This window comes from Leptonychotes weddellii, chromosome 3 (genome assembly GCF_054177405.1).
Source record: "Leptonychotes weddellii isolate Sample4059 chromosome 3, ASM5417740v2, whole genome shotgun sequence".
Taxonomy (NCBI): domain Eukaryota; kingdom Metazoa; phylum Chordata; class Mammalia; order Carnivora; family Phocidae; genus Leptonychotes; species Leptonychotes weddellii.
Genome location: NC_138371.1, coordinates 43,147,949 through 43,175,559, shown reverse-complemented (window position 1 = coordinate 43,175,559; position 27,611 = coordinate 43,147,949). Strand labels below are relative to the sequence as shown.

Sequence of the window (27,611 nt, the reverse complement as noted above, 5' to 3'; positions counted from 1 at the left end):
TTTCACATAGGAAGAGCCATTTATGATCTATTAATAACTATTATCTATTATGTTTACTGCATAAACTCCCACTGATAACTTCTTGGGCTCATTTAAAACTTCTGTCTATGACTGTATGTCTTTCTGGTAGTGTGTCTATGCCTGGCAATGTTGGGTAGTAGAGAAAAAGGGAGATAGTAGATTAGGCCTGGGAAGGAGCACTGGTTATGCGTGGACTTAAGTGGGATGTGTTGAAGACACTGAAGTGATATACATGGGATATGTTTTGCCCATAAATCTAGGAACATAAAAAAGCCTCATTACCTGATAGTGTTGGTAGAATAAACAAAAGAAAAGAAATTAAGATTGAAGCACTATGTGCAGAGAAAAAAAAATAACCCTTTCTGTTTGATAAATATACCACAAATATTAACTGTCCAAACTAGTTGGATGAAATGTAAACATTTCATTTTCTTTTTGTTATCCAGATGGCTGCATATTTTGGATTTTCTGTCGCTGCCACTGACATTAATGGGGATGAGTAAGTTTAAAAAGATGTTTCCAGGAACAGTTTTCCTCTCATGTTTATGAATGCTTTACTAAAACTAAACATTTTTTTTTGTTTGTTTCTTTGTCCTCTTCCTGCTAATCTTTCTATTTAAGGAACCAATTTGAAGCAATCTTATCACGAATACGAGAAAACCTCTATGTTGTTCATAATTTCTTTCAGTAGCTTTTATGATGTGAAGGAATAAAATTTTTATGAATTACTCATGGTTTCTTAAAGGAGTTGGAAGAAGGTTTGAATTTGAAATGATTTTATGCTTCAGTTTGGTTATGAGAGATATGGAAAGAGGGAGACTGAGTTTTAAATAAGAAAAAAATTACTATTAATAGATGGAATTTGATCTTGCTTTGGTGACAAAGATTCTGTTCTTTTAGTTACGCAGATGTGTTTATTGGAGCACCTCTTTTCATGGATCGTGGTTCTGACGGCAAACTCCAAGAAGTGGGGCAGGTGTCTGTGTCTCTGCAAAGAGCCTCAGGAGACTTCCAGACGACCAAGCTGAATGGGTTTGAGGTCTTTGCAAGGTTCGGCAGTGCCATAGCACCTTTGGGAGATCTGGACCAGGATGGCTTCAATGGTAAGATCAATGTTCAGCAATGGTGTGTTCCTAATTTTGTGTCTACCCTCATCTATTGAAGTTCATACTAGCAAATCTTCCTGGAAAGAAGCATGTGATTGACAGTGACACACCAGGTTAAACGACAGTTGCTCTTTTTCGTTAAAAAGCAGAGAAAATTAAAAAAATGGATTCTCATGAGTTATTATTCATATAGCCTCAAATTAGAATTTTGCAACAGTTAATTTCTGAGAGGAAATCTGCCTTCCCAGGGAGCCCAGTGTAAGGTGGGTGATTTTCTGTCTCTGTCCTGCTTAGCAGCAGCGCCCTCTACTGTCCTGTATGGATACAAATGTAAAAACGCACCCAGGTACGTTGTCAAGGCCATGTTGACTATAATTGCATCCCTCAAAAGTACGATTTGCCATTCATATTTTTAAAGCCATAACTTTGTTGTGGCTGTCTAAGAAATTCTGAAGGAGGTTATAACTCCCCTCGTGGGGGCAAGTAAAAAATATAAGTTCATTGTTTTATTATAGTCCCATTTAATAATTTAATTAATATCTGTAAGTATCTTTAAAAATCAAAGTTGGCTTTTATTTTAGAATAAAAGCTAGATTACAAATTATCAAGGCTTTTTAAAAAAGAAATACGATTACAAAACTCTCTAGAGATCACAGAATAGAGTTGAACTGTTGGTTTTTTGAATAATAGGTAATATATAGGAATATGCCCCTTAAAATTTAAAGAAAGTTATAAATTAAAGAGAAAACTTCAAAAATACAGTTGACTCATATCTTCCAAATAGTAGTGGAAAAGTAAAACATTTTTTAGGCTTCAAGACCACTCCACTCCTGCCTCTCGGGTAGTTTTATGTCATGCACTGGAAGTGTCATTTCTGAGATTAACCCTTAGATGTTTTCAGTGTTAGTGAGAACTACTCACAGAGACGTCTTGCTTCCTAAAATTTTTTTGCTTCCTAAAGATTTTTATGACCAAGAGAACATAAACCAAATGGAACTCTGGTGTAAAGTTTAAAATAGAAGTTGAAAAGAATAGCATAGAACAGATTAAGCTATTACTCATTGATAACAAAACTACCTAGAAAACATAGGGCCAAATTTAAGGTTCTATCTTGAATAAATGTAATGAGTTCCTTGCTATAGCAGGACCTTTGTCTCTGGGTTTTCTGGGAGATCCTGGGCATGTTTGCTGTCACTTTGTCTTAAGGGTATTCTGGCCACTTTAAAGAAAATTTCCTCAATATCGTGATCTGGCCAACATCTCATTCTGCTTTCTGTATTTTTATCAAATGTGTGATCTGTGACTACAACAATTAAAACAACAGATAACAAATACTGAAGTTTTACAAAGATTTTACAAACAGATTTTACTTCTAGAGATGGATACCATAGAGGAGGATTTTGTTCTCCCCAAGTTTCTCCTGGAATCTTCTTACCCGAAATGATAGATTGTGAATGATCTGAGCTGTGTTTATGTAACTATTTATATATACTTACAGATTACACACACTACACACACACACACACACACATATATATATATAGTTTATATATATAAAATGAACTGTTAGTTGTAACTGGATCTTTTCTTTGTTCAGACCTGATGACATTAGCCCTTTGTTATGCCATTCATCTTATATTCCTCCCTTTCTACCGACACCCACTAGGAAACCCTAGGTATCATCAAGAGGGATACTGAAAACAAAACAGTAAAGTTATGTTCTACAATAATGTGCAGTTTTTGTCAATACCCCTCCAGAAAGAGGGAAAAAACACAGAAAATAAAAACTGAAATGATCAAAGGAAGAAATCAGTTGAGTGAAGAAGTAGGACTTTCCAGACTAAACAGATGTCAGCCAAGAGAGAATATGATTAGAATAAATAAAACAATGAGAAGTTTAGAAAAGTTAAAGATAATTTGTATTAAATGATTTCTCAACACTGGAGTTGTCTTCTGTTGGGAAATTATATTTTGATAAATACATTTTTTTTTCTTAAAGATTTTATTTATTTATTTGACAGAGAGAGACACAGCAAGAGAGGGAACACAAGCAGGGGGAGTGGGAGAGGGAGAAGCAGGCTTCCTGCCAAGCAGAGAGCCCGATGTGGGGCTCGATTCCAGGACCCTGGGATCATGACCTGAGCCGAAGGCAGACGCTTAATGACTAAGCCACCCAGGTGCCCCTGATAAATACATTCTTAATGCATATGTCAAGTTAGAAGTTATGCTTACCTTTGAAACTTAAGAAAGATAAAGAAGGACTCTTGTATTAAATACTACTTTTTTTTTTTTAAGAGTAACAAGTTCTTAGTTGGTTCTTACTGCAGGCCATGCACTGTTCTAAGGGCTAAAAAGGAGAGGATAAATTAGAGCCTATGCATGTCCTTAAGGAATTTAGCATCACCAGGGGCAATTTTTATGTAAACAAGTAAACATTAGAATGCAGCCATGGCAGTGTTTGAGATATTCCTGGGCATAATGGTCTTACATAAAAGACGAGCAATCACGGTGTCTTTGGTGTCTCAGGGCATGCAGCATCGAGGAGGCTGAAAGCAGTTTGTGTATGTTAAGATATAATTAAGGCAGTTTGGAATGACTGGCACCTAGGGGCTGTCACAGGCAAGGTGGACACATCCTTGCTCTTATGAAGGTTATGTTTTGTAGAGGAACCATAGAGTAAACACATAATGGGGAAATTCAGACAGTGATAAAGGCTGTAGGTTAAAACAAACAAAAAAAGGCAGGTTAATGTGATAGCACCTAGACAGTGTAAGTGAGAGGGGAGAGTACATGGGTTCATTGTCAGGGAGAAACCTCTCTGATAAGATGATATTTCATCTATGATTTGGATAAACAGAAGGAACAAAGCTTGAAAAGCCTTGGAGCAAGAGCTGTTAAGGCAGAGGGAGCAGCAAGTATAAATCCGAAGATGGGGACTAGCTTGATATGTTTAAGGAACAGAGGAAAAGACCAGGATTGATAGGAAGGGTGAGTGAGGGATAGAACTGGGGGGTGGGGATGTGAGGAGTGGTGGTGGAATGAATAGACAAATCAGGTAGTGTTTAAATGCTTTGGGAAATAATTGAAGGATTTTCAGAAGGAAGGTGACATGATATTAACCTTTGGCAGCTTTGAGGAGAGTGGGTTTTAGGGGCAAGAACAGAAGTGGGAGCCGCGTAGGTTGCTTTAGGGATCCAAGGAAAGGATGAGAATGGCTTGTCTAGGATGGTACCAGCAGACACAGGGAAGTGGACATATTTATAATATATTTCAGAGTTAGAAAAGGTCGTAGTGACCTTTTTTTAAATAAGAATTTCTAACTTCTTATTTATTTGTGTTATCTTAATACAAGTTGAGCAAGATTGAAATGAAGTCATAACTTTCAAATTTCCAAGGCAGACTGACTTCTACTTCAAAAAACAAAACCATGTACATAACTAGAATTTTGAGAGCTGGAATGAACCTTAGATGAACCTTTTAACATGTCCCCTTCTTTCCATTTTAAGAATGAGGTATTTTGAGGTCCAGAAAGGTTAAGTGATTTATCCAAGGTAAGACCCAGAATATCTGACTCCAAGTTAATGTCATTTCCACACAGCTTTGCTTGAATCTCCTTAAATTAGGTTGTTGCTTTTGAATAAAGAATATGCTACTAAATTTTGAATCAGTATTTATTGTGATAAATGGGTTGTATGAATACAGGTCCGTGCCCCCCACCCCCACACCCGCCGCCACTATCCTGAAGTGTAGAGCCTTCCTATGAAAACTTTTATAAGCAGAGGGGCACCTGGGTGACTCATTTGGTTAGGCGTCTGCCTTCGGCTCAGGTTATGATCCCAGGGTCCTGGGATTGAGCCCTGCATTGGGCTCCCTGTTCAGCGGGGAGTCTGCTTCTCCCTTTCCCTCTGTCCCTCCCTCCGCCTTGCCCATGTGTGCTCTCTCTCTCTCTCAAATAAATAAATAAAATCTTTAAAAAAAAAAACTTTCATAAACAGAAATGGTGTAAAGTGAAGAAGCAACTATCATTAATTTATATGGAACATTTTTCCAGACTCGAAAAATTTCCCAGACCCAAAAGGTAACCTCTCTCAGGCTTTTGTGATACCTTAGGACACATCTTGCTAATGGATGCAAAAAAAAGTTGAGATAAAGTACAGATGCTCACACAGTTCAGTGCTATGGTGGTTTGATGCTGAGATGCTGGATGTAATTCCCCGGGAAAGAGCTTAGGGGTGCCACTCTTGCTGCTCAGGGTGCACGCAGCCTCTAGACGGGTTCATTGCAAAACAAACACTGAATGCTATTTTGGCTTTTCTTTGTAAAAGCGAATCCTCTTCGGATTTCTTTCAGTTAGCAAAACAGGTACTAACGTAGGTCTTACCTAAAAGCAAAGTGGTGTTAAGGGAATGTTTGGAAAGCAGAATATATCTGTATTAAGATCTTCACCTTGTAAATAATAAGTACTAAGACTTCCTTCCCTGCATCCTTGCCCTCCCACTCTCCGTCTTCTTTCCTTCTCCTTCCCCTTCTCCGTTTTACTTGTCTCCAAATCGCCTCTCCCCTGTTTTTTTCCCCTACAGATATTGCAATTGCTGCACCATATGGGGGTGAAGATAAAAAAGGAATTGTTTATATTTTCAATGGAAGATTAACAGGGTTGAATGCAGTACCATCTCAAATCCTTGAAGGGAAGTGGGCTGCTCGGAGCATGCCACCAAGCTTTGGCTATTCAATGAAAGGAGCCACGGATATAGACAGAAATGGATATCCAGGTGCTTTCCTAGAAATACACTGAGTTTCTTAGGTTTTTCAGTCCTAATAGAAATAGTTTTAGTTACTGCTCTCTTGATTTATGTTATGAGTCATTTCAATTAAATACTTCAAGTATTGTTCATACCCTGCTATACTGAAGGCACTGTTCCCATCACCGAAGGGGGTTTGAAGCAAAGACAGCTCTATTTCCTGGGAGCGTCCAATATAAAACACACACTCTGTTTCGTCTTTTGTTGTTCCTAAAGCCTGTAATGAAATGTCAGAGAAAAATGTTGTAGAAGCTAGAAACAAAAGCTGAATGTTCATTCTAACTTTTTAAATGTCTTTTTTTGTTTGTTTTTAATGGTCTAGCATTTTTATGGACTTGACTAATCATTGTCATTTAAAAAAAAATACATTATCTCATTTAATTCTCCCAGTAAGGCTGGTGAGGAATATAAGCCAGCTCATCTCTTTATTACACCATTTTATGGATGAGAAAAGAAACTGAAAAAAGTGATTTGCCTGAGGTTCGCCTGTGGGTTTGAACCAGGACAGGAAGGGAGGCCTTTTTCTAGCTCTTACATACTTTGGAGTATTATAATGGATCTGGATCATTTTGGGTCCATTCTTTAAATGAAATATAATGCAGAAGAATTGGTTACCTTTATTGTTGAAACAGTTCATATGAGCCCAATATACAAGTATGTTGAAGTACTTTTAGAAATAGGACAGGAAGTTCATTTTTACCTGTTAGTGTTATTTCAAGAGATTTTTTTTGGTTATTTATGTAATAAATTTGTTATGGAACGTTTAGAAAATACAGCAAAGCATATCTTTCAATAATTTTTTCCAATGCATTCATACAGTTTTTTAGAAGATAAAAGTATGCCTTAGGCACTGTTAATAGCATATTTTATTTACTTAAAATCAGGAATATTTCCCCGTATTATTAATTATTCTTCTGAAGATGAATTTTATGTTTCCCATTCTATGAAATGTCTGTATCATATCTTATTTAACTTTATGTTTGGGCATTTATATCCTTGCATACAATTCCAGGGCATATCTCTGATTATTTCCTTAGGACAAAATTCTAGAATTGCTGTCAAAGATATGCACTTTTTAAAAAAGTCTGTTGAAACATATTGTCAAATTACAATCCCACTCCCTCCAAAAGAAGGTTTCACAACTTTTTTAAGCACTCACCAGAGTGATCATTTCCCCATATTTGTGCCTACACTGAGGGTCATCTGTTGTTTCTTTTAAAATAACTTTAAACTATATGATGGGTGGAAAATGTTACTTTGTTCTACTTTATAATTTTTAATTATTAGGGAGGGTAAGCATTTTTATTTATTTGTATATATATTTACTTTCGTGAATTTCTTTTTTTCCTTTTTTTTCTTTTTTTTGCTTTGTTTCTGTTGGGATGTTGTTTTTTTCTTTCCTTTTTTTTTAACTTGTGGCAGTGCCTTAAATATTTAATTGAAGATTCTGACTCCTTAACATGTATAAATTTTTCATTTGTCACATTTGGTTTTTGCGCATAAAAAAGTTCTTAATTTTTATGTAATCCAGTCTACCGATCTTTATGGTTTCTCATGTATTTTTTGCTTCGAAAGAGTTTCCTCAGACTTACCTTGGGGAGCTCTTATTTCATTTTTTCGTAATCGTGAACCTGTTGTTACCAGCTTGCATATAAAAATTAATGCATTCTGTTCTTGTTAATTTGAATGCTACCTGCTATTATTCTAAGTATTCTACATATATATAATGTGCTTTTTTGGTTTTTTTGGAACAGTGAAAAGATTTATAATGAAATTTAAATTTATAATGAATTTTATAATGAACCTATAAAACTTTTTCCTCTGAGGGGTATATGTATTTGGTTGACATGCACTTCCTTATTGTTGCTAGTGTTTACGAAGTATCCATTAAAAAGATACTCATCTACCCAGATGAAAGATTAGTTTTATGATGAGTGTTTGCCATTCAGTGATAGCTTATTTAGAGTTTTCATATGTTTTCACCTTTTAGATATTATCTTACAACCACTTAATGAAGAATAGTTTTGAAACTATATCTAAATCTTTATTATATGCACTGAAAGTTTTATAGAATGGTATATGAATTAAAAAACATTATTATTATTATTATTTACATGTTTTTCTACTCTCTTTTAAGACTTAATTGTAGGAGCTTTTGGTGTAGATAGAGCTGTATTATACAGGTGAGCATGTTTCCATCTCCTGTAATATAGGAATATTCTGAATTATTTGGCAGTTTTATAGTTAAGCCCAGTGCTTGAATTTCAGTTTAATTTTCTTGAAGTAATGATAAAATTTGTTTGTTCTTTCAAGTCTTGCTGCAGGCAAGTAGCATTTATACAAGGAAATCCCAAAATAGAGAAAGCTGTAGATTTTTTAATTTAAAAAAAGCATTCAGATTTTTCCCACTTTGTTCTTTAAATTGTGTTAAAAAATATTCTTCTGCTTTTTAAATCTCTTTAACATTCATATGAGTTTACATTTTCTTCTAAAGAGGCAAGAAATCAACTTGATGTTTATGCCACAGCATTCTGTGACCACAAGGGCAGTACGTAATAACTCCCCAAATCAGTATTTTTATTATTAGAGCAATATGTATAAATCCACATACCTGTATTTCTCAGCTTCATCTATGTTCCCAGTTATTCTCTATATTTAATCAATTCCCTATGCTTTAGGCTACCATCTGGCATCGCAAGTAGATTAAGGTGTTTACACTTCCATGGGATGTGTTTATACATGCCAGGATAACTAACATTAGTTCTGGGTAATGGAATTTATGTTGGCCAACTTGGCGCCACCTGCGCGTTCATATCGATTCCAGGATTTATCATGATTGAGATAGGCACACTGACCTGAGCCTACTAGATTTTTATACAGTGTTTAAATCTGTGCATCTGAACTTTGGAGAACTATTTATTTTATCATTTCAGTTTTTTAAATTGTTATCAAAGAATTAATAATGCATGTAGTAAAAGCTCAAGTAGTACAGAAAGGGCATAAACAAAAAAACATACTTTATCTCATGTCAGTTACTAGTTTATGTGTATACCCTACCAGAAATATTATGTGCATTAAAAAATTGTGTGTGTGTGTGTGTGTATGCATCCTTTGTACATGATGGGTTTTTTTTTTCTCTCATATAAAAATGATATCTTGCATATATCTTAAAGATTATCTCATATCCATCCACACAGATGGATTTATGTTACTCATGTCCTCTCCTGTATTGCATTGCATTAGGTAGATGCCCACGACGTGTTTAACCATTCTGCTGTGGTGGACTGAGTTCAGATAGGTTGGCCAGTTGTCCCGCTTTGCCTGGAACTGAGGGATTTACCAGGTCATGGGACTTTCAGTGCTAAAATCAGCACAGTTCCTGGCAAACAGGAATAGTTTGTCATTCTGTGTTTAGGTTGTTTTTATTCTTTTTACTATGCTTTAGTAAACATTGCACTTATATATGCAGTGAATGTAAATCTAATAAAATGCTTAGGTCAATCTAACATTTCAAATAACTTTTTTTTCTTTTTTTTAACCAGGGCCAGACCAGTTATAACTGTAAATGCTGGCCTTGAAGTATACCCTAGCATTCTAAATCAAGACAATAAAACCTGCCCACTGCCTGGGACAGATCTCAAAGTTTCCTGGTAAGGGCATTAGTTTAATAATAGTTATTATTGTGATTATTGGTGTAGTCATTATGAAAACAATTGAAAATGAGGTGGGGAGCTGAAATATTGGTACAACAGTTTCTCTGAGTATACTCTCTTTTCATAGATTGGATTATGGAAATATTATTCCAAAGTACATATGTAGAAGGCTCTAGAAATATGCTACAAACTAGTATGAACTTCATTTTAAAAAAATGATGCATGCTCAATGAATATATTCAAAAAGGAGAAAAAGCTAATAAGATCTCTGAACTCATTTATATTTAATTCTAAACAGATCCATGAACATTTTAATTTTTAAAAGATATCTTTTCCAGATTTAATATCTGAATAGCTGCATGAAAAGTATTATATATATTAAATCTATTGTATAAGTAATATCTCATCAGTATAATATGCTTGTTCTTCTACTTGTTCCCTTACCAGTTTCTAAAGAAAACTATAATTTTTTTTGTAAGTTTAATGTCTGAATTCTTTTCTAGTCCAGTGTTTTGCAAGTCTCCATTATTTGTATGCTATTTTTTGCTACATTATATGATTTTTGCTGTATTTTCATTCTAACTGTATTTATAATTTTTTAAGTTTTTTTTCTTTTCTTTCTTTCTTTCTTTCTTTTTTTTTTAAGTAGCCTCCACCCCCAGCATGGAGCACAACATGGGGCTTGAACTCATGACCCTAAGATCAAGAACTGAGCTGAGATCAAGAGTTGGACTCTTAACTGACTAAGCCACCCAGGCGTCCCTAAAGTTTTTTTTTTCTCTAAATTGATTCATGTTTTACTTAAAAACATTTTAAAATAAGATAAAGAAACCCAGTACCTTTCTCATACATATCAAAATAAGTATTAAATTAAGAAAAATCTTGACCCATTTACTACTAAAATTACCATGAGTACTCTACTTTGGAGAACACTGTTCTTTATGTTCCTTGGTTACACAGAAAAATCAGAGAACTTCTGACAAATGCAGGGTGGAATGATTGGAAGCTGGGAAAATTTTACTTCAGAAGAGCTAATGAAAAAATATTTTTCCTGATTCTGTTTTTTAATTATTATAGTTATTAAAACATTTTTCAAAATTTTATTTCTTTCATTGGATTGCATTAAAAATTTAGTAATATTTTTCTTAATTTATATTGATTGGCAGTAAAGTTGTTTTCAGATTTTGGCTTTAAGTTTTACTGTCTTTCTTCCCCTCACTTACTCTGCATGCCCCTGTGAAGTTGCTAATAATATATTTTAAATTATGCAAATAATTCAAAGGCCTCGAATACACTAAGCAGTAGCTTTCATATGTTTTCGATTATGGCACATAGTATGAAATACATTTTGCATCATAATCCACTAAAGACATGTATGTAATTAAAACAAAAGTTCCATGAAATCTTATCTTTCAGTCAATTTTATTTATTTAATTTATTTTTTTAAGACGGTGGCTAACCCAACCCATTAAACTAATTTCATGGCTCATTAATAAACCCACTCACAACCCATTAATAAATCGTGACAGACACTGTTCTAGAGGAGCTTTCTAATTAAAGGAAGCTTTGGTGGAGATTTTTAGTAAGTGAGATGTTATTTTAAATCTGGTTGGTCATTTCCCTCATTGAGATTTATCAATGGGTTCTCTAAATGTGAGAGGAAGTTAGGAGATTCTTTTCTTTTTCTTCCTTTTTTTTTTTTTCATCAAGGTACCATGAAAGTAAATGTGCTTAAAATACCGAAGCATGAGCTAAGTTATTCTGTGTAGTTTCATGTTTCAAGAATAATATGAAGACATGAGAAAAGATATAAAAGGCTTCACTATATAAACTGTGTATTAGAAATGTGAGATTTGGGGGTGATTTATTCAAAAATATGTCTAAACTGGATTATAGGATTTGTATATATTTTTATTTTTCTGCAGTTTTAATGTCAAGTTCTGCTTAAAGGCAGATGGCAAAGGAGCACTTCCCACGAAACTTAGTAAGTGTTCTATGGAAAAATTATATAATTCTGTATCTGTAGCACTCAAAGTATTTTAAGATATTTGAATAGTTAACACAAATAGTTGTTATTTAACGTTCTTCATTTTACTATTATGCTTAAAGACACTTAACATTGCCACATAATTACCTTGTTGACTTTTAAGTTAATTCAGATAGAATATATATTTATTTATTGACATTGTGAACAAAGTAGCCCACTGAATGGTAAATATGGCCTTCAGAAAGTTCAACAATTACCAATGAGAGATAAATGAACTCTAGGGGAAATGGGTATCACTGTTTATAAATAGATGATCTACGGAAGAGTTGGTATTTTATGTCTTAGAGAAGCCCCCAGCAATCTCAGGAGTAGAGGTGCTTTAGAAATGATGGAAGAAGTAGTCTGGGCCACTAAATTTAACCCACATGGCAAACTCCTAACTTGACTCTTGCTTTCCAGAAAATGGTTTATGTGGTCCGGAGAGCAAGGTAGGAGAGCTAAGTGATTATTGCCAAGATTTGTGATTATGTTAGTGACAAGTGCTGAGAAGTAATGATAAAGCAGGGGAAGAAGACTGAATCTTTTGGGTATGTGTCTGTGCATGAAAATTTACATAGAGGAGCAAGGCAAGGCGTCACTGGAAGATGACTTTTCAGTAGTAAAGACCCGAAGGAAGTGAAGGACCTAGGGGATGTCCGGAGGAGTATTTTGCACAGAGGAAATGGCAATTTCAAGAGGCCTGAGACAGAAGTCTGCTTAGTGTGTTTGAGAAACACAAGGAGGGCAGTGTGGGTGGGTGGAACAGAACTGGAAGCAAAATAACCCTGCGTTCTCACCCAATTTGACATGAAGTTCAACATTTAGAGAAATTTAGAAACTTGGTCTGCACTCTTATCCACTTTGAAGAAACTATTTAAAGAAGTACTGAATCTTAGAAGGAAGTCCACCTAACAGCTGTGCTTCAGACTATTGGTTGCACATTTGTTTTAAGATAATTCTTGATCCAGTCAGCTTTGCTCACCTGCTTCATGAGGGACATATTTGACAATCTGATATGGCAGCTTCAATAGAAGTAGTAGTTGCAGGTGATGCAAACTGTTTATTCATCATAGTGTCTAATAAAATGGTATGGGTACATATTAGTAAATATTTCTTAATTTCAATCAGCGAGAAATTGCTGCTACTCGCATTAATGGTGGAAGTCTTAGTTCACATACATTTCATGCTCTGAACTTCTTCCTCTCAGCTTAAAGTAAAAGAAAAAATTTCCTTTTCATCTGATGGTTATTTTACTACTATCATTATCTATTGTCTGGATTAATATATGACATTACTTTGGGGATTATTGGATTGATTATTTACTCTTAAATATTCAGAATTAATGTTAGAGTCTCACTACATTGTATAGACATTTTTAGTGAATTACAAGGAAATTACTTCTTAAGTAATAAATATCTCTGTTTACATGAAAACTCCAGGTATCTAGGAGAGATATGTGTCCATAAAGATTATGTTAGTTATAAATCCTTTGGTTTGTATAGACTTCCAGGTGGAGCTTCTTTTGGATAAGCTCAAGCAAAAAGGAGCAATTCGACGAGCACTATTTCTCCATAACCGGTCACCAGGTCACTCTAAGAACATGACCATTTCAAGAGGGGGACAAATGCAGTGTGAGGAACTAATAGCATATCTGCGGGTAAGAGATGCTTTTCTGCTTCATTATCTTTTACTTTTTACTATTTTTTTAACCTAAATGAGTTTCACTGTGTATAAAGTTTTTGGTATTAAATCAAAAAGAAAACACTTGAGAAAATTTGACTTTTTAAAGTATCAAACCTGAGTAATGGATTTTTGCTCGTGGCAAACTGGATGTTCCAAATGGCTGTTCTACAACAAGGCTACTGAATAAATTATAACAAACGTATTTCTTAAATATCACTAGATTCTCAAAGCATAAAAAAAATCTCCAGGGTCCAAAAAAAGAAGCAATCAGTTAAAAAAACTACATTGGCAAAATTTGACTTGTGAGTTGTATGCGAATATGTGATCCAGAGTGGCTGGGGAAAGGATGAGCAGTAATTGCCCCAGAAGAAACAGTTTTAAACCTGCAAAGGCTTGAGGTGTTGGAATTATCAGTTACAAAATACGAATTTTTATAAAATGTTTAAAGAAAAAATAAAACTTTTTAAAAAGAATACAAAAATTAATGATGTAATGTAGGGTGATTAACATAACAAAGTAATAAAAAAATACAAAAACATCAGTGAAGATTTGGAAGACAACATAATTAACCACCTCAATTTAACAGACTTATATAGAATACAAAAATTGACCATATATGGGTCACAAAGGAAGTTTAAATAAATTTCAAAAAGTTGAAATCATAGAAAATACACTGTTTGATCATGGTGCAATTTTTAGAAAGCAATAACAATAAAGATAAATTGGGAATTAGGAATTGTGATTTTAAATAGCTTACGGATCAAAAAAGAGATCATAATGGAAATTTACTTAAAAATGAATCATAATGAAAATTCTGCTTATCAAAATGTGTGGGATGTCACAGAAGCAGAAAATAAAGTAAATGTGTAGCCTTAAATGCTATTTAATTTAAATGAAAGATTGATCAAGAAAAAATTGAGGGAAAACAAAACAAAAAAAATTTAATTCCACACAATAAGGAATTAAAAAGGGACACAGCTACAGGTGAAGAAGGGATTACAGTAATAGAATATTATAATAACCTTGTGCTAAGACATAGAAAAACTTAGACAAAACAAGGATATTCTTAGAAAATTATAACACAACTACCATAAGAAGAAATAGAAAACCTGAAAAAGCCATGTAACCATATAAACCATTCTAAAAATTGAGTTGCCAGTTAAAAATCTTTACACCAAAGGAAACACAGATGGTTTTATAGGTGATATCTACCAAACCATGAAGAACGAGACATTCCAATATTAAGCTCTTTGAAGGGATAGAAGAATAGAAAATATGTCCAACTTAATTCTATGAAGTCAGTGTAATTGATGCCCAGAAAGGTGGAGGATAGTCCAAGCAAGAATTTCATGCCAGTCTTTCAGAAAGACATAGATGTAAAATTACTAAATCAAATATAAGCAAACTAAATCCTAGCAGTTTATTAGAAAAGATAAAATAAGTAGACCAATTTTGATTTATTCTAGGGTGGGTTAACTTAAAAATATAGAAGTATAGCTTAACATATGAATAAGACTGAAGAAAAAACACGAACGTCTTAAATATAGGAAAAGCTTTTGATTAAATTAAATAACTCTTCATGATTTAAACAAGCTTTAAGTTGGAGGTTTTCCAAGATGGTGGAGGAGTAGGAGACCTGAGTTTTGTCTGGTCCCAGGAATTCAGCTAGATAGCTATCAAATCATTCTGAACACCTGTGAACTCAACTGGAGATCTAAGAAAATAATAGCTGCAACTCTACAAATAGAAAAGCAACCACTTTCTGCAAGGTAGGAGGTGCAGAGAAGTGAATCCAAGGTGATATATGGGAAGATAAATGGGGTGGGGGTGGGAAGGGGCCTCCGTAAGCCAGCACAGGAAAGTGATATAGGAGTGGAGTGCAAAATCAGAACTTTTAAAAATCTCCGGTGAGGGATGTCCCTGCGTGAAAGGTGTTCAGGTAGCAAAGCAGGGTACAACCCTAGGCAGGGCAGTGTGGTCTCAGGATCCTCGGAGTCACAGGAAGACCAGGGGTGCCTGAGTGTGGCAGAGCTCCCAGGCATCAGAGTGGGGAAGCAGCTGCAACCAGTGAGCCCAGGAGTGGGTTCTCAGCTCGGGGTTGCCATAAACCACCAAGCTCGGGGTTGCCATAAACCACCAACCACAGCACGGGTCTGGTGACCACTCTCTAAGCAGGGGCCCAGCAAGCAGAAGAACCCCAGCAAAAGCCCCCTCCCTCCCCGGGAGGAGCGGGGAGGAGTGGTGCAGGTGCATGCTGCTGGAGTCTGCAGGGTTTGGAGACTCCAAACAGGGTCACGTGCCTGAGATAGAAATGCTTGATCACAGGCTGGGTGAGCACAGAGGGTGGACAGAGACCAGGAAGACAAGAGTGATTGTCTGTTTTTCCCTGAGGGTGCACTGAGGAGTTGGGGGTGCGAGCTTTTGGCTCAGGGGCCGGAGATTGGGAGGCGGTGTTTTCATTCTCATCCTCTAAAGCAGCGCAAAAAGCCTTTAGGGAACAAAAGCCACATAGAGCAGTCGGGAGCCACTTACTCAGCCTGGCCCCCTGGCAAGGGTGGTGTAATTCCGCCCCAGGGAAAGACACCTGAAAATCAGCGCAACAGGTCCCTCCCCCAGAAGATCTGCAAGAACATTGAGCTAAGACCAAGTTTACGCAGATCACACAAACTGCAAAACTCTAGCGCTAGGGGAAAAGAGTATATAGAATTCATGTTTTTTTTTCTCATGATTCTGTAATCTTTCAATTTCAATTATTTTCTTTTTCTTTGCAACCAATTTCTTATTTCATCAACTCTTTTGTTAAGTCTTTTTTTATTTTCATTTTTACAGTTACATTCTATCCTTTCATTGTATTTAATTTTGCTTTTGTATATATATAAGTTTTTCCTTCTTTACAATATTGGGATGCTGTTTCTTCTTACAAACAGACCAAAATACACCCAGAATTTAGTGTATTGCTCTGTTCTCTTCACCTGACTGATCATGTTCTCTCTCCCCTTTTTTCTTCCTTTTTTTTTTTTGTTAAAGTCTTTCTAATTTTCATCTTTACAGTTCCATTGTATACTTTTATTGTATTTAATTTTATTTTTGTATTTAATTTTCTTTCTTTACAGTTTTCAGATGTACTTTCTTCTAACAAACAGACCAAAATACACCCAGGATATAGTGTATTGCTCTGTTCTGTTCACCTGTTTATATTCTTTCTTGTTTTCTTTCCTTTTATTTTGTCTTTTAATTTTCATTTTTACAGTTACATTCTATCCTTTCAATGTATTTACTTTTTGTACACATATAAGTTTTTCTTTCTTTACAATTTTGGGACCTAGTTCTCCAGCAAACAGACCAAAATACATACAGGATCCAGTGTATTGCTCTGTTCTCTTCACCTGTCTGTTTATATTTCCTCTCTCTATTTTTTTATTTTATTTTTTTTTCAATTTCAGGTCTCTCTGATTTGTTTAGTGTATATTTCTCTGGGGTCATTATTGCCATTTTAGTATTTTGTTCTTTCATTCATCTATTCTTCTCTGGACAAGATGACAAGAAGGAAAAACTCAACTCAAAAAAGAGAACAAGAGGCAATACTAACTGTCAGGGACCTAATCAGTCAGGGACCTAATAAGTATCATCTTACAATAAGTAAGATGTCTGACCTAGAGTTCAGAATAATGATTATAAAGATATTAGCTAGGCTTGAAAAAAGCATAGAAGACACTAGAGAATCCCTTTCTGGAGAAATTAACTAAAACCTAATCAAGTCAAAATAAAAAAGGCTATTGAGATGCAATCAAAAATGGAGGCTTAACTACTAGGATAAATGAGGCAGAAGCGAGAATTAGTGATAGAGAAGACAAAATGATGGAGAATAAAGAAGCTGAGAGAAAGAGAGATAAACAACTACTGGATAACAAGGGAAGAATTTGAGAGATAAGTGATACCATAAAGTGAGACAATATTAGAATAATTGGGATCCCAGAAGAAGAGGAAAGAGAGAGGGGCAGAAGGTATTTTGGAGCAAATTCTAGCTGAGAACTTGCCTAATCTGGGGAAGGAAGCAGGCATTCAAGTCCAGGAAGCACAGAGAACCTACCTCAAAAACAATACAAGTAGGTCAACACCTTGACACATAATAGTGAAGCTTGCAAATCTCAGAGACAAAGAGCAAAGACAACCTTAACCTTAACCTACAAGGGTAGAAACATTAGACTGGCAGCAGACTTATCCACAGAGACCTGGCAGGCCAGAAAGGACTGGCATGATATATTCAGGGTGCTAAATGAGAAAAGCACGCAGCCAACAACACTTTATCCAGCAAGGCTGTCATTCCAAATAGAATGAGAGATAAAAACCTTCCAGGACAAACAGACACTAAAAGAATTTGTGATCACTAAACCAGCTCTGCAAGAAATCTTAAAGGGGATCCTTTAAGTGAAGAGAGAGCCCAAAAGTAACAGACCAGAAAGGAACAGAAACTTGAACTCAATCACAAGAGAAAATTTGGAGAGAACTGAAATAAATGGAGGCTGAGGAGCATCCTACCAAAGAACGAATGGGTCAACCCGGAAATTAAAGAAGAATTAAAAGAAATATGGAAACAAATGAAAATGAAAACATAACTGTTTAAAATTCTTGGGATGCAGTAAAGGCTGTCCTAAGAGGCAAGTATATAGCAATACTAGCCTTTCTCAAGAAACAACAAAGGTCTCAAATATACAACCTAACCTTACACCTAAAGGAGCTGGAGAAAATACAGCAAATAAAGCCTAAACCCAGCAGAAGAGAATTAATAAGTATTAGAGCAGAAATTAATGAAATAGAAACCAAAAGAACAGTAGAACAGATCAATGAAAACTAGGGGTTGATTCTTTGAAAGAATTAATAAGGGGCGCCTGGGTGGCTCAGTCGTTAAGCATCTGCCTTCGGCTCAGGTCATGATCCCAGGGTCCTGGGATCGAGCCCCACATCGGGATCCCTGCTCTGTGGGGAGCCTGCTTCTCCCTCTCCCACTCCCCCTGCTTGTGTTCCCTCTCTCGCTGTGTCTCTCTGTCAAATAAATAAATAAAATCTTAAAAAAAAAAAAAACTTGAAAACAAACAAAAAACAAACAAACAAACAAAAAAAAGAATTAATAAGATCGATAAATCCCTAGCCAGACTATTCAAAATGAAAAAAGACCCAAATATAATCATGAATGAAGGAGGAGAGATCACAACCAACACTGAAGAAATACAATTTTAAGAACATATTATGAACAACTATATGCCAACAAATTAAGCAATCTGGAAAAAAAGAATGCATTCCTAGAGATGTATTAACTATCAAAACTGAAACAGAAAGAAATAGAAAACCTGAACAGACCCATACCTGCAAGGAAATTGAAGCAGTGATCAAAAATCTCCCAACAAGCAAGAGTCCAGGAGCAGATGGCTTCCCAGGAGAATTCTACCAAATATTTAAAGAAGAATTAATACATATTCTTCTGAAGCTGTTTCAAAGAGTAGAAATGGAAGGAAAACTTCCAAACTTGTTCCATGAGGCCAGCATTACCTTGATCCCAAAACCAGACCAAGACCCCACCAAAAAGGAGAATTACAGACCAATATCCCTGATGAACACGGATGCAAAGATTGTCACCAAGATACTAGCCAATAGGATCCAACAGTACATTAAAAGGATTATTCATCACAACCAAGTGGATTTATTCCTGGGCTGCAAGGGTGGTTCGGCATCCACAAACCAATCAATGTAAATAAATAAATAAGTAAATAAATTCACTACATAAATAAAAGAAAGGACAAGAATCATATGATCTCAATAGATGCAGAAAAAGCATTTGACAAAGTACAACATCCTTTTCCTGATTAACTCTCTTCACAGTGTAGGGATAGAGGGAAGATACCTCAATATCATAAAAGCCATATACAAAAAGCCCACAGTGAATATCATTTCCAATGGGGAAAAACTGATAGCTTTTCCCCCAAGGTCAGGAACATGACAGGGATGTCCACTATCACCACTGCTGTTCAACATAGTACTAGAAGTCCTAGACTCAGCAAAAAGAAATAAAAGGCATCCGAATTGGCAAAGAAGAAGTCAAACTCTCCCTCTTTGCAGATGACATGATACTCTATGTGGAAAACCCAAAAGACTCCACCCCAAAATTGCTAGAACTCATACAGGAATTCAGCAAAGTGACAGGATATAAAATCAATGCACAGAAATCAGTTGCATTTCTATATACTAACAATGAGCAGAAGAAAGAGAATTTAAGTTGATCACATTTACAATTGCACCCAAAACCATAATATACCTAAGAATAAGCCTACCCAAAGAGGCAAAGTATCTGTATTCAGTAAACTATAGAACACTCATGAAAGAAATTGAAAAAGACACAAAGAAATGGAAAAATGTTCCATGATCGTGAATTGGATCATGAATTTCTGCAAAGAAGACATACAAATGGCCAATAGACACATTAAAAAAAAGCTCAATATCACTCAGCATCAGGGAAATACAAATCAAAACTACAATGAGATACCATCTCACGCTGGTCAGAATGGCTAAATTTAACCACTCAGGAAATGACAGATTTTGGCGAGGATGCAGAGAAAGGGGAATCCTCTTACACTGTTGGTGGGAATGCAAGCTGGTGCAGCCACTCTGGAAAACAATATGGAGATTTCTCAAAAAGTTGAAAATAGAGCTATCCTGTGACCCAGCAATACCACTGCTAGGTATATACCCCAAAGATATAAATGTAGTGATCTGAAGGGCACCTGCACCCCAATGTTTATAGCAGCAATGTCCATGATAGCCAAACTATAGAAAGAGCCCTGATGCCAGTTGACTGATGAACAGATAAAAAAGATGAAGTATATGTATATATCAGAATACTACTCAGGCATCAAAAAAGATGAAATCTTGCCATTTGCAATGATGTGGATGGAACTAGAGGGTATTATGCTAAGTGAAATAAGTCAGTCAGAGAAAGACAGTTATCATATGATCTCACTCATGTGGAATTTAAGAAACAAAACAGAATCATAGGAGAAGGGAGGGAAAAATAAAAGAAGATGAATTTCAGAGAGGGAGACAAACCATAAGAGAGTATTGATCATAGAAACAAACTGAGGGTTGCTGGAGGGGAGAGGGTGGGGGGATGGGGTACCTGGGTGATGGACATTAGGGAGGGCATGTGATGTAATTAGCTCTGGGTATTATATAAGACTGATGAATAACTGAACTTACCTCTGAAACTAATAATACACTATACGTTAATTAATTGAATTTAAATTAAAAAATATAAAACAAAAAATAAATTAAAAAAAATAAGCTTCAAGATGTAACTATGAACAAATACCATCTTACATTCAAACAAAGTCTGCCAGTACCTATTTATTGGTGAAGATGTGAATTAATGGAATTCTTACATTGCTGATGGCAGTGTAAGTTGTGAAGACTTAGGAAAATAATACGGCATGATTTTCTAGAGCTCAGAAATCTATTTGCCACTATGTAGAATTGTTTTTTTTTTTTTTTTTTTGTAATAGCAGAAACAAAAAGCCCAAAACAATCCAAATAACCTTTGACAGGAGAATGGATAAATAATATTGTGGATTTAATACATGATGAAGATACTACTCAACAGTAAAAATTACCTTCAGCTCTTTCTAACACCATGGATGAATCTTAAGAGTGTTGAACAGAAAGCAAATCCAGAATACATATAACCTCACTTTGAAGTAAACAAAAAAGGAAAAGCAAACTGAAAAATGTATTGTTTAAGGACAAATATACAATATAGTGAAATACTGAAAACAAACAAGGGAACATTGTACTTAAAATTTAGGATGGTGGTTACCTGTGAGAAGGAAGGCCAAGGGAAGAACCAGATGGGAACACATAACCTTAAGCATTATTGGTAATGTTCTAGTCATTTTAGGTGTGGAGTGACTGTTTTATTAACATGCCTCATATATTTTTGTATGAATCAAGTATTCTGTTATAAACAAAAATTGATTAAGGGTTCTCACTGAATAACAAATCTTTTTAGATACTCTTATATAAGTGTAGTTTTTCAGAGTTTTGGTAGAATTGGATCAGGGTTGAATATGGCTGGCTTTGTGTTGCACACTTACAGATTTCTCTAGATAGTTTGATAGATTGACGTTGTCATTGATTGGAAGCTTTTCTGTTTCTAGGATGAATCCGAATTTAGAGACAAACTCACTCCAATTACTGTTTTTATGGAGTATCGGTTGGATTACAGAACAGCTGCTGATGCAACAGGCTTGCAACCCATTCTTAACCAGTTCACTCCTGCCAACATTAGTCGACAGGTATTGGACTATCTCCACTTGTCACTAATTTTATACATTAATTTTTTAAAGTCTTACAGTTCATCTTTTTAAATATCCTAAGGGATTGCTTTTAAAATGTTGCATTTCTAGTCAAAGAAGTAGAGGAAGGAATCTGAATTTTCAGGTCAGAGATATTTGAAGCCACTCAGAACTTAGTTATATGCAGAGAAAGACAGGGTCATATTTCATACACATAAAACAGTAAAATAGTTCAAGGAAAACAAAGTGCCAGTGTATTTTCATACTATTTTAGTATTTTGCTAAACAAGTTTTAGATCTATGTTTTCTTTGATTTACATTTTAATTGTAAAAAAATAGTATATGTGTACACATATGCAACTGCTTATTTATTACATCTATGTCATTTAAGTAATTCACGTATATTGTTGTTTCATTCCAGTTAAATTGACAGTTAAGATCTGTATTGTGTAATTTTATTCTGTGTAGCTGCATATCCCTTGTGACTTGGAAGAGGAAGTCTTTCATTATTTTCCCCCTTTAAATTTTCTCTCTTCTTTTTGTCTGCCCCTGGGCTTGAAGCTTTTTGAATATTAACAATAGACAAACCAAGAATGGCTTCCTCTTTTTCTTCTTTCTTCTTTTAAAAATTTTTAGATTCCTTCTTTCACATTCTGCCCAGCCTCCTTTTCTACTTCCCACTATTTCTCTCTTTTGGATTTTCCATACTGCTCTAGCCTCCAGATCCAAGGGGAGAAAATTCAGGTTTTTGCTTATTTCATCCATCCTGGATTGGTTAACTTCAGTGCTTCTAGTCCCTTTTCCTTCATCTCCTTCCAAATGGCCATGTATATGCTGGACTCATTTTGTCCAGTTTCTGTTCCCTTTGGTGTGCCTGTCAGAACTGCTTCTGTGTACCCCTAGCTCTTTATTCTTTTACACTCTGCGGCCATATTTCCATGATGTTGGCAGAGGCATAGTCTGCAAAAAGAAATTCTAAAAGGGAAATTTGTTTTGCCCAAGATCACACAACTTAGCTAGCAGCAGCAGGTTCATGCTGAATCCTCATTTCTTTTCTTCTTTTTTTTAATCTTCATTTCTTGACTGTACTTTCTCTTCTATATGACACTTCATTCCAGAATCATAACAACTTAAGATAGAACTAAAAGGTTCCAACTAATTGTATTATATCCTATGAATGTTTTCCTTGTTTTTCATTCTTGACTAGCTACACTGACCTATTTAAAAATAAGCAGCCATGGGGCTCCTGGGTGGCTCAGTTGGTTGAGCACCTGACTCTTGATTTCGGCTCAGGTTATGATCTCATGGTCCTGGGATTGAGTCCTGTGTTGGGCTCTGTGCCCAGTGGGGAGTCTGCTTGAGGATTCTTTCCCTCTCTCTCTGCCCCTTGCACGCACGTGTATGTGGATGCCCTTTCTCTCTCTAAAAGAAATAAATCTTAAAAAAAAAAAAAAAGCAGCCATGATACTTTTTACATTCAGGTATGCAAACAAGTTGATGAGTGTATATAAATATATGTGTGTTTATGTATATTCACATACATCCACGTACACATTGATTTATATTGATTTACACTGCATATGTGTCCTGTATTTGTATTTTTTCATGTAGAAAAAATAAAATGCTTTTTTCTAGGCCCATATTCTGCTTGACTGTGGTGAAGACAACGTCTGCAAACCCAAATTGGAAGTTTCTGTAGATAGGTAAGTTTTGCTCCAAACAATAAACAGTATAACAAGAAATTTAAATGGAAGAACACACTTTTCTATTGAAAGCAGTAGTATATTTTAATGTGAACTGGTTATACTGGAGGATAATTCATGATTTTCTGTAGTAGTAAAACTATCAGTATTGAACTTTAGAAAAATATGCACTGTTTTCACTACTTGCCTGGGTTGACAGATCTATTTCCATGCAGGATGAGTAGTGTTACAAAGTAACATTATATCCTCTTAAAGATATATTTCATTGTAGATACCCTGTTAACTAAAGGAATCTGATTAGTATTTTATGATACATAAGTTTTAAAGAATATTTTGAGAATCATGAGTGATTAATTCAGCTTTTAGAAAAAAAATCAGGGAATTAATAAGTACCTACAAAGAGATATAAAATTACTTCAGTAATAGGTATGACTGGTAGTGATATATTAGTGGCATTAATGCTTTTTTTTACTGAGAGAAGCATTGGATTTGCACCCAGTGTGCTATTTCCAGCTTTCTGTTGAGCTGTGAAATAGGCTTAAAATATCTTGAGACACTGTTGAACATGTCAGTGCTATGTACTTCTCTTGTTTCTTTGAACAACCATGCTCTCCCTGTGCAGGTTTTTTTTCATTGTCTAGATTTGTATTAACTTGTAGTGATCAAAAGAAGATCCATATTGGGGACGACAATCCTCTGACATTGATTGTTAAGGCTCAGAATCAAGGAGAAGGTGCCTATGAAGCTGAGCTCATTGTTTCCATCCCACCGCAGGCTGATTTCATCGGGGTTGTCCGCAATAGTGAAGTAAGCAAGCTGCCTCTTTAAAAACCGAAATGCACTCATAGGTCTCATTAACATTAATGAGTTACTCCCCTATTTAGTGTAGTACAAGCTTACCCATTCTACTTAAGGCTAAATTGCTAGGCCGTAGAGTGCCTATCTTACATAATTCCTTTCAAGCCTAATACTTTGCATAATACACTGATAGGACATTTTTAGAATTGCCAGCTAAGTGCCTGAAACAAGGTCAGATAGATAAAGTGCCTTAGCCTGTCCATCAAATAATTTGTTAGGGGTAATAAGGTTATGTATCTAGATCCTCAGGGATCTTTCAGAAATACCTTTACATTTATATGTGGCAATTGTACACAATTCTGGCTTCTCCCATACTCACCCCCCATTTGCTCAAATGGATGGATATATTTTTTAAAACAAGAAACTTAACTATCCAACTGCATGATATTGTCTGGGAATTTTATAGTGTATTTTTTTTTTTTTGGTCATTAATTTATTTTCCTTTCAATCTTTTTTTTTTTTTTTTGGGGTCTATCAAAGGCCTTAGCAAGACTTTCCTGTGCATTTAAGACAGAAAACCAAACCCGCCAGGTGGTATGTGATCTTGGAAACCCAATGAAGGCTGGAACTCACGTAAGATATTTTAACTAAATGGATTTTTTTTCTTTTAAAGAAAACATATTTTTCTGTGGATTTTTCCATAGAAATTTTTTTTTTAAAATACTTCAGAATAGTGTCTTTAAGTTGGTTTTGATTTAGAATGTAATGATTAGCAGAGTTTGATTTTGACTAAGATAATAAAATAATGGATTGTGCTGTTACGCTGTATTTAATAAGCAGTATTTATACTGCCTTCAGATTGCTAAATGGATTGAGAACATGGGTTAAACTAAAAACTAAAATTGTAACTCTGATATTTTTACCTAATGCTTTAATGAATCCTTAAAGCTATTCTGACAAATACCAAGACTGTCATTATTAAGTGTGATAGAATTATCTCATGAATTTGGAACTCTGTATCATCGTCCCAGGTTAGAATCAAAGAGCATCTTAGTTGGATCAGGTTCCCCTTGAGGTGGAGAAGGGAGCCCAGGAGCTTGAGAAAATGAACTCCATGGGTTGCTTCTGAAATGCTCTAAAAAGTAAACAAACATATATCTGGAGAATTCTTAGTGTCAAGGAAAAATGGGAGTATATTTCATCTTATGTTTTTTTCTTTTTTTTTCCTTGTAACTTTTTCTATAAAATTTAATTATAGCACAAAGACTTTGGTAATTTGAAGATCTGTGGTAATATGGGCTTACATAGTCCATATTTATCTTTCCTGTTAGATATTGTTTAAAGGTACAGACTTGCAACTAATAGTAAATAAGTCTTAGAGATCTAATGCACAGCATAGTGAATATAAACAATATTGTATCATAATCATCAACCTTGTGGGGGTGCCTGGGTCTCTCAGTCAGTTGAACGTCTGACTCTTGCGGTTTTGGATCAGGTCATGATCTCAGGGTCATGAGATCGGGCCCTGTGTTGGGCTCTGCACTCAGTGTGGGGTCTGCTTCTCCCTCTCCCTCTGCTCCCACCCCCATGCTCTCTCTCTCTCAGATAAATAAGTAAATAAAAATCTAAAAAAAAAATCTTTAACCTTGCTAAGAGACTAGATTTTTATTCCCACCATAAAAGAGAAATGGTAATTATATGACATGATAGAGATGCTAACTATAGCTACAATGGCAATCATATTATAATTTATAAATGTATCAAATCAACATGTTTTATGCCTTAAAATTATACAGTGTTATATGTCAAATATATTTCAATAAAAGTTGCATATTTCTTCGGGTATATTTTCCATTAAATGCCATTATTATTTCTAAATGCATGGTCTCTTAGGAAGGAGGACTTGAACAAAGTACCCTGAATAGAGTTTTTCCACATGTATTTAACAATGTCTCATTAACAAGTGGACATATTTTTCTATGTTCTCATTCTCTCTAGCCTTCTCACTCACAGCTCATCCAGTGTAGATAATTTCATGTTATTTCAAGTGGCCCCCTCCAGGCTTTATAAAGTGAGAGGCAATTTGATGAAGTTCCCCAGAAGTTTCATTTTTGTGTATCATAAATGATCCCCAAGAAGCCTGCTTTCTCTTACCTTGTTAGCTCAGTTATTTTCTTTAAGAACAATTTTCCCCTGCAGGAATTAGGATGATTGTTGTCAGTGGAGTTGTGATAGGTGTGGAGAAGTTCTGGTTCTAGCCCTACCTCTCATGCCTTGTGTAGCCAGGTTCTCTCACTCTTTAAACCCATTCATTCTTCCTTCCTGCTCCATTAACATAAGTTCAGTTGTTAATTTCCTGTCACCAAATCAGTGTGCAGAATTGCTGTACCTTCATTGAATCAACAGATACTCACTTTTGCATTTCTTATAAAGTTAATATTAGGTATTATTATGAGGAGATAAAATTATGTTAATAATTGTTAAGTAGGCTCCTTTATGGTTGGCCCATGTATCTTAAATAAAAGAGATTCAATAGAAGATCAGATTTAATTATCTTTGTTAGAGTGTTTTCAGTTTTATTATAAGCTCAGAAAAAAACCCTATTTTGGAACGACTCTTTTTTTTTTTTTTTTTTTCCTAGATCTTGTTTATTATTTATTTGACAGAGAGAGACACAGCGAGAGAGAGAACACAAGCAGGGAGAGTGGGCGAGGGAGAAGCAGGTTTCCTGCTGAGCAGGGAGCCCGATGCGCGGGGCTCAATCCCAGGACCCTGGGATCATGACCTGAGCCGAAGGCAGACGCTTAACTACTGAGCCACCCAGGCGCCCCTTGGAACAACTCTTTTTTATTTGGACATTGGAATTTAAATTTCACTGATTAGACATTGTTTTAATTAACATTACTATCCTTTCCTCCCCCTCTAGCTCCTAGCTGGTCTTCGTTTCAGTGTGCACCAGCAATCAGAGATGGATACTTCTGTGAAATTCAATTTACAGATCCAAAGGTATAGAAACAACTTTTTTCAGTTTGTAATAACTATTGAGGAAATGTTATTTGTCATAAATCTATTATGTAACATATTCTAAATGTCATGGAATAGAATAGGCTAAAATTTCAGTACTTGATTATATCATTTTTTATTATTTTATTTTTTATTTTTTAAATTTTATTTTTAAAATTTCACTTACAATGTTTTAAAGATTGATTATACCATTTTTAAAATAAAATAATATTCATTGTTTTGTATAAATATTAATGTAGTACTAAAAATATGGAAAATCTAGAAACATATAGAAAGAAAATAATAATTACCCATAGATACTCTTGTGAACATTTTGTTATATGTCGTATCAATTTCTTTTACAGAATAAGATTTTTTTTTTACCTGAACACATCTCTATATGTTTAACTATTTCCTTATTGGTGTACATTTAAGTTGCCTCTCATTTTTTTTTTTTTTAAAGATTTTATTTATTTA

The 27,611-nt window shown here is 35.1% G+C and overlaps 1 protein-coding gene across 2 annotated transcripts in view; it reads left to right on the top strand.

Moving 5' to 3' along the window:
* Nucleotides 1-27,611, top strand: part of ITGAV (integrin subunit alpha V) — a 94,211-nt gene that overhangs the window by 56,731 nt on the left and 9,869 nt on the right. For both annotated transcript variants that reach the window (XM_081814019.1, XM_081814018.1), the window contains exons 11-22: nucleotides 468-520; nucleotides 922-1,124; nucleotides 5,708-5,899; nucleotides 8,067-8,112; nucleotides 9,472-9,579; nucleotides 11,508-11,566; nucleotides 13,111-13,265; nucleotides 21,493-21,630; nucleotides 23,266-23,333; nucleotides 23,993-24,140; nucleotides 24,672-24,764; nucleotides 27,058-27,137. In XM_081814019.1, coding sequence (XP_081670145.1) covers nucleotides 468-520; nucleotides 922-1,124; nucleotides 5,708-5,899; nucleotides 8,067-8,112; nucleotides 9,472-9,579; nucleotides 11,508-11,566; nucleotides 13,111-13,265; nucleotides 21,493-21,630; nucleotides 23,266-23,333; nucleotides 23,993-24,140; nucleotides 24,672-24,764; nucleotides 27,058-27,137 — 1,343 coding nt within the window. The remainder of the gene's footprint in view (nucleotides 1-467; nucleotides 521-921; nucleotides 1,125-5,707; nucleotides 5,900-8,066; nucleotides 8,113-9,471; nucleotides 9,580-11,507; nucleotides 11,567-13,110; nucleotides 13,266-21,492; nucleotides 21,631-23,265; nucleotides 23,334-23,992; nucleotides 24,141-24,671; nucleotides 24,765-27,057; nucleotides 27,138-27,611) is intronic.